Consider the following 7751-nt stretch of genomic DNA (forward strand, 5'->3'; position numbering starts at 1 on the left):
GCATTTCCAGACGGTGATCAGACAGAATGAGCAGTACCCAGACACTCCTTATACTGGGGACAATAAGAGACCACCCCTAAATGTCAAATTTTGTCATAAGTCATCATGCCTCAGATGTCTCAGGTCATGCTGGATTCAGGACGTCCACCAGAGCGGTTGTTGTGTAGCTGAATGTTAATTATCCGACGATAGGCCGTTTGAGAGTTCGTATTCGCCGGACAGGTTGCCCATAGAGCATCTTTGGGATGTTCTGGATCGACGTGTCCACGGCCATGTTCCAGTTCTGGATAATGTGCGCGAGCTCTGAGAAATGCAAATGTGGACACACAAGATTTTAAACATTCAGTTTCTTCAACCTGACCCCCAATGTGTTCAAAGGATTGTCACTCCTTTGCAAATGCCAATATCAAGATGTAATGGACGTTGATCTGAAGATTAGTCATTTACAAAAATGAATTTTGATTTGCTTCATATATTGCATAACCCTAATGTTAATAAAAATTCTAAAATTTGACATGGGGCGTATATTTTGTTCAGTGTATATAGAAATATTCAAACACAACAGGCCAAAATAACACATTTTACTGCATAGGATTGGCATTAAGTCAGCATGTCTGTAAAGAGGAGACTCATGGGGACACACAGAATCCTTTTTAATTCAGGTATCTAGAGGTCAGAGCACAAAGGACTGCTTTGAAAATCACCATTCTAGTTTTTCTGTTGCTAAAATATTTCATAACTTTTGAGAGGAATGCATTCTATTTTTGAGCTACTTCTTAGTCTTTGCAAACCTACTCACAGGAAACTGCATAAAGACTTCCCGAACTGCATGTACCCTGTTGGGATCTAAAATCTACTGCAAAGTCTGCATACTTTTGAATATATATCTATTGTATATAGTATATTTTACTCTGCTTTCTGCACATTGCACCACACAAAAATCTAACTCTTTCTGTGTACCCATGCATCTCACTGGCGTGTCAAGAAGGATGGGTTAAATGCAGAGGTTGACTTTCCCCATTGTGAGACTAATGAAGGAATCATAATCATTTTGCCTCAAGTGTTTTACACCCATAATACTTTTATTTAATCATTATCATTGTTTATTTAAAACACCCTTCAAACAAGTTCCAAACAAGAATGTTTTTGAAGACAGATTTTTCCCATCTATCAAAGCCAAATAATACACGTTTACACGCCCTTTAAAACAAACATATTCCTCCTTGATGACATTAAATTAAATGTTAATGTGGGTGTTGCACATACCTGCCAGTTTCCCCTGCACCCTGAGAGCTGGCGAGAAATGCTGGGAACAAGCCTGCAGCAGAATACCATGCAGTCACACCCACATTGCACAAAAAAGGTAATAATTATTAAAACTAAATGGCTGAGATCGCTCCAGGACGCATTTATGTGCATGCGGTGAATCTTTTGATGTATCTGCTCCAGTTTGTGGTTGACATGTAATCGCTGTTATTAAAGGATAGCATGTCACAACACTTTTGTACTGAAATCAAATTCTAACAAAGTCAGCAAAAGTACACAACAACAGATCTCCACAACATCCCCACCCCACAAAAAACATAGGCTCCTTGGTTGACATAAAAGTCCTAAAAGTGCTTTAAAAATGTAAAGATCGAAGGAATAAGCAAATTAGCAATGATTAAAAGGGAAGCTAACAGAGCATGAAGGTAAAGTTATGTATCTGAAGACATTGCAGACGAACAGGACTTTCTGAAATGAGGGAGATATCATCCATTCTCTGTGACTGGCAACCACATCCTCTTAGTTCAGCGTCTTCCTTTCCTTCACTGCAGAGCTTTCCGTCGCCATGTGAGGCTTTTACATTCACAGCGAGAAGTTTAAATGTATTGTCGGTCAGCCGAGAGAACGCAGAGGCTGAGGGAGACAGGGTGGACATGTCCTTGAATATTGCTGATGGGAGTAGTGGGAACAGGCCCGAGTTGCCCTAAATCAATCACCTTTTATTGGGCTTTTGGAAACATTCCACAAAGTGCTGGGTGTCAAAAAGCACCAATTCACCGTGATCACTTATTGAAGCCTTTATGGGGCCTGTTTCATACAGCAAGTTTACAAGTTTATAAGACATGCTTCTTTTGGTTAGTGGTCTCCCAAAAGAATATTCAGCACAATTCACAGCACAAGTTGCCATTGTAACTGAGCTTAAACTATATTGAATTTACTTTATAGAAATAAATCAAAAGATTGAATCCACTTGAGTCCTTTGTTCCCTCTTTGGTGTGCCAAATCGTCGGTCATCCGTGTCTGAACTCGCTCTAATCACTTATCTTCTTATGATGTGAAGTGCAAGTTGGCGTGACGCTGCCTCTGCAGGTGAAGGTACAGGTGATGGGTGGATTCCACATTACTCACACACCCACAGCCCATTAACCGTGCCGCTGGGTTAAACAAGGACAGGTGTCTCCTCCCTGGCTTGGCATGAGCTCACCATCCTTGCCTCCTCCTCTTCACAAACTCATCTTACAGTATAAAAAGCAAGCGGGTCTCTGAGATCTTCACTTTCTCCTCTTCAGCCGAAGCAGATAGACAGCCTACGCTACCCTCGCCACCAGACGAAATGCAAGGCTACCAGAGCTCCATGTCGATGTCAGGTGGTAGATATGGAGGAGGCCAACGTAGCAGCAGTTACTCCATGCATGGTGGAGGCGGTAACGTCAGAATCTCCTCTGGCGCCTCCAAATCCCTGTACAGTGCTGGTGGTTATGGTGGCAGCAGCGGCTTTGGCTTCAGCAGTGGAGCTGGTGGAGCTGGTGGAGCTGGTAGTGCTGGCGGTGGCTATGGCTTCAACTTTTCTAGTGGAGGAGGTGGAGGTGGCGGTGGAGGTGGCGGTGGCGGCGGCGGTGGAGGTATGGTCGACATCTCTGCCAACGAGAAGGCCACCATGCAGAACCTGAACGACCGCCTGGCCTCATACCTGGAGAAGGTCCGCAAGCTTGAGGCCGCCAACCTTGAGCTGGAGCTGAAGATCAGGGAGTTCCTGGAGAGCAAGACCTCCCCCTCCGCCAGAGACTACAGCGCATACTTTGTCATCATCGCAGAGCTGCAGGGAAAGGTAGGCTCACCTGCATTATAATTAGTCATGTGAAGCCCAAACTTCAGTGCATGCAACAGGAGAGTGTTGGTTCATGAGCTACCTGTCTCTGTTGTTTCTGAGAATAACTTTTTATTAACTGATTAACTGATTTTAAACTATCCAGTATCATTTTAGTGCTGATGATGACTAATTTGGAGTATTGGCTGTCCATTTCACAAGAAGCCACTGAATGACATGACAAATTTATTAACAGAATTAAGTAAAGTAAGTAAGTGAGTAAAAAACTTGAATACACAAGAATTTGTGCTGCAACGACAGCAAAAGTGTATTTCCTTGCAGTCTGCTCGTGCTAATACTTAAGCAAGAGGATAAACTTACTGCTTCATCTTCACAATTGGATAACTTGGTATTTGATGTTGGTAAAACTGTTCCAATGAATGCTGAGCATAAGAAGCTGACAGCATTTTTCCTCTTTACATTTCACAGATCCAGGATGCTATTAAGTTGAATGGAGGCATCTACCTCTCCATTGACAACGCAAAGCTGGCTGCTGACGACTTCAGGCTCAAGTAAGTAAACAGTCCTCCCCCTCCTAAAAGATCAATCTGAGCGGTCGTTAAATGATTTATTGGCCAAGAAAATAAAAAATACAAGCTCTACTCCACTAATTTGTACTTTATTTCTTTTGCCTTTTCTTTCACCTTTTTGTTGTTAAAAAATAAATAAAAATAAAACTGTCTGAAAAGTTAGGACTGACATTTCTCAGGCTGTAACTGCCTCTTTTGTACTGGATTTTATAAATGCTAGATAAATGCAATTAGATAAAATTTCAAATATTGGCCACTGAAATAAAATGTGCAATATGAACAATAATTCTATAGCAGCTATGTAAGCATTTTATGTATATATTTTCTTATTTTCTATTTTTCGGGCTTTTATAACTTTTTATATCTTTAAGTTCTGTATCTTAAGCTGCTGTGATTACTTTATTTACCCCCCATGCAAGATGAATAAAGTTTTACTTCTTAAATGTAGTGGAGCAAAAGCATAAAGCTGCATTAATTCCTCAAAAGTTACATTCCACCACTGTTAATAAGTAGCTACGAGCTAAAGAAAACGTTCAGCAGTTCATGTTTTGTAAAAAACAGTTTAGAACTGACGCTTTGTCTCCCTACAGGTACGAGAACGAGATGGCCATGCGTCTGTCTGTTGAGGCCGACATCGCCGGGCTCAGGAGGGTCCTGGACGAGCTGACTATGGGCCGGTCCGACCTGGAGATACAGATCGAGGGCTTGAAGGAGGAGCTGATCTTCCTCAAGAAGAACCACGAGGAGGTCAGTGGGCTCTCAGATCTTAATAAGGGGCTCTTGAATTTTAAAATGGGTCAATTTAATTAACCCAAAAAAGATTTAAGGGGTGAGAACATCAAGTTTTGTGGAATTCTCTAATTTCAAGTGTCCTGTTATTGTTGTCTGCAGGAGCTGCTGGCGATGAGATCTCAGATGAGCGGCCAATTGACCGTGGATGTGGACGCCGATAAGCAAATAGACCTCTGTGCAGTGATGGACCAGCTGAGGGAGGATTACGAACGCGACGCTGCCAAAAAACGCAAAGATCTGGAGGCATGGTTCCAGACCCAGGTAAAGACTTTTAGTCATCACTAAATCTGGCAGTCCAGACTGAAATATCTGAAATGTGGTTTATGGCTCATGTTCCCGTCAGGATCATTCATGATCACTTTGTTGACTCTTTGACTTTTAATCCAGTGCCATCATCAGGTCAACATGTTTACACAGTGTCTGTTTTAATCCAAACCGTTACCTTGACAAAGTAGTTTTGTTTGAATTCACGACGTTACGTAAAGTGATCATAGGGGGTTTCTTTACTAAACATTTTGCAGAGGGATTCATATGATGCATTGCAGTTTTAAACATGATAATGTTGCGAAACCACTCTGCTATGGTCGGACACACACACACACACACACAACTTGTAGTAACGATGCTGTAACTTGTATCCTCTGCACAGACAGAATCAATGAACCAAGAAGTCGCTGCCAACACAGAAGTCGTCCAGACATCCAGAACAGAGTTGAAAGACCTCAAGGGAGTGCTACAGGGCCTGGAGATCGAGCTGCAGTCACAGCTCAGCATGGTAAACATCTCAGCACAGCTTCTCTTTCAGTGTCTCTTAGTGAGGTGACAAACAAACTGAACCTCTCTCTACCTCTCCTGCAGAAAGCATCGCTGGAGGCGAGCCTAGCCGAGACTCAGAACCGCTACGCTATGCAGCTGCAGGGTTACCAGATGCGGGTGAGCAGTATGGAGGAGCAGCTGATGCAGCTGAGGGCCGACCTGGAGAGACAGGGATTCGAGTACCAGGAGCTGCTGGACATCAAGACCAGACTGGAGATGGAGATCGCCGAGTACAGGAGGCTGCTGGATGGAGAGGGCGTTGGCAGCGGCGGTGGTGGTGGCAGCGGCGGTGGTGGTGGCGGCGGCGGCATAAGGTGAGACAGTTAAATGCTGGTTTTCAGGATAAACGTCCTGCAGGTATATTCTGTCACCTGGCAACAAGCTCAGGTGAATTAAAGGGTCATACATCTCCTGAAGAACAAATAATGTTATGACATAGTCTCAACAAAGCTCTTTTTCCCACTCAATCTATTTAGAACACCTTCATTGATATAATTTGTTCACAAATATTAATTTTTACATTTATCACTTTAAACGATGATTATTTCTCTCCCTGACTGTGCTTGTTCGTCTCCGTCCTGCAGCAGTTCGTCCAGCTCCGTCGTGTCCTCCGGCATGTCCGTCTCTGGCTCCGGATCCGGATCCAGCTCCAGCACCACATCATCTTCCACCACCACCAAATTTGTGAAAACCATCATAGAGGAGATAAAAGATGGGGTCGTGGTGAGCTCCACCGTAGAGACCTCAGAGGTGAGTTAGACCTAAACTCCAGCAGTGGGCGATCTCACAACTCTCACAGATACACAAATAAAAGTCTGCTGAGGTGCTTCAAAACAAAAGCATTGTCTCTTGTGTGTCTTTTGTTCATAAAGTTGCTCTGAAGTTGCAGTACCTCTAATGGACACCAGGTGCTACTGTCTGAAAATGTAGCGAGGAAAACAGGAATTTAATTATTTGAAATTAATGGGAATAAATTTAACTGATAGAAAATATGTTTTCTGAAATAATGTTTAGTGTGTAAACCAGGAAATATCTAATTAATTATATGTTAATTTGCATACTTTTCCACAGCAATTTGAACATTCAAAATTATTGTTTCATTTTTTTTCAACATATTAGAGTCCAGGGTTTTTATGAAAGGGGTTTTTGTCATTTTTTTCTTTTTATCAATCCAGCAATCAGAAAATACTGATTAAAATAGTGATACCAAAAAATGTCACCATGTTTTGAGGGATAAGAAGTTGTATAAATCATGTAAAAACCTTTAGAATATAAAAAGGAATCAAACAGGAAAGGCTGGTGAATGTAAGAGCTGCTGAACTGAAGATAAACATATTTTAATTAATTGCATGTACATTGTAGTTTGTTAGAAAAATTGCATGAGTAAACCTTCAAAATTGAATTATCTGACACCAACAGGAAAATACCTCACCAATTATTTCTGCGCAGTCTTTGATGGGGAAATGATGAGCTGGAGTCGTCCGAGTTCTCAGTTTAAAGTTTTTATTACAATACGTCAAGAAATGTGAATTACAGAGCTCTGGGATTCACTTTAGGAATCAGTTTAACTGTCCCTGATACACACAGACAGGTTTCAGGTCATGAAGTCTGAAAACCTCGTCTCTACTCCTGCAAAAAACCCCAGTTTTACCCTAACATAGTTTAATTATATCAATGAAGGTAGATTTCTTCCAGGAAGTCCAGCCTTCCCCCTCCGCTGATTCGCCAGTCTTCTTTCATACCGTCACACGTCAGGCCACCTGGGCAAAACAATCACTGCTACCCAGGACGAGGCCTTGTGACCTGCTAACAAACTTGTTATGACGAACATACTGCCTTATTATGTTCTACAGAAATATAACAACTATTCTTCAGAGTTCTACATGTTCTTTTAAAGGTTAAAAAATATAAGACAGACAATACTATTTTTTGTGATTATAGAATCTTAATTAGTTTAAGCAAATGGAATATATGTAATTAAAGTAATCATAGTTTTCTACATCAATATTAACACACAAACACAATCAACGTATCAAAATCATATTACCTGATTAATATAAATGCATAGAGATAGACATTATCAAGGTTTCAGTGAATTACGCATGCATAGTGACCTGTGATGTCAAAGAGGAAAAGAGAGGAAGACATTAACATTCATTTTCAACAAGTATAATATTCAAATTATTCTAACAAGTTGCAGTTTCTAAGTCTATAAAGAAAAATGCAGCAAGCCGATGTGATCAATCAAAGATTTTAGTTACGTGCAGCACGGAGAGAGTCCTCAGCAATCTCTCCCAACAAAGTAAACTTTTCTTCCTTATATACAGAGTTTCAGTCTTACATGATCAAAGAACAGTAGGAAGTTACAGATGAAGTGATTTACTTAATGTAGTTAGTATACAGGAACCAGACATTGCAAAGTAGTGAGAGAAACTTCAAAGAAACAATAGAAATGTGGATTGGGAACACAGCCAGATACT

The 7751-nt window shown here is 41.2% G+C and overlaps 1 protein-coding gene across 1 annotated transcript; it reads left to right on the forward strand.

The window, feature by feature from the left end:
• Nucleotides 1-2591: 2591 nt before the first annotated feature.
• On the forward strand, nt 2592-6030 carry LOC131983910 (keratin, type I cytoskeletal 13-like). The gene is made up of 7 exons (XM_059348747.1): nt 2592-3094; nt 3563-3645; nt 4254-4410; nt 4555-4716; nt 5105-5230; nt 5314-5539; nt 5831-6030. Exons 1-7 carry the CDS (start codon nt 2600-2602, stop codon nt 6028-6030), a joined length of 1449 nt encoding a protein of 482 aa, XP_059204730.1. The 5' UTR covers nt 2592-2599.
• The last annotated feature ends 1721 nt before the right edge of the window (nt 6031-7751 follow it).

Source organism: Centropristis striata, chromosome 13 (assembly GCF_030273125.1).
Source record: "Centropristis striata isolate RG_2023a ecotype Rhode Island chromosome 13, C.striata_1.0, whole genome shotgun sequence".
NCBI lineage: Eukaryota > Metazoa > Chordata > Actinopteri > Perciformes > Serranidae > Centropristis > Centropristis striata.

Coding starts and splice junctions, on each gene's coding strand:
- LOC131983910 (XM_059348747.1), top strand. CDS start 2,600: ATGCAAGGCTACCAGAGCTCCATGTCGATGTCAGGTGGTAGATATGGA. Junction 3,095..3,562: donor TCGCAGAGCTGCAGGGAAAG/GTAGGCTCACCT, acceptor TACATTTCACAG/ATCCAGGATGCTATTAAGTT. Junction 4,717..5,104: donor AGGCATGGTTCCAGACCCAG/GTAAAGACTTTT, acceptor TCCTCTGCACAG/ACAGAATCAATGAACCAAGA.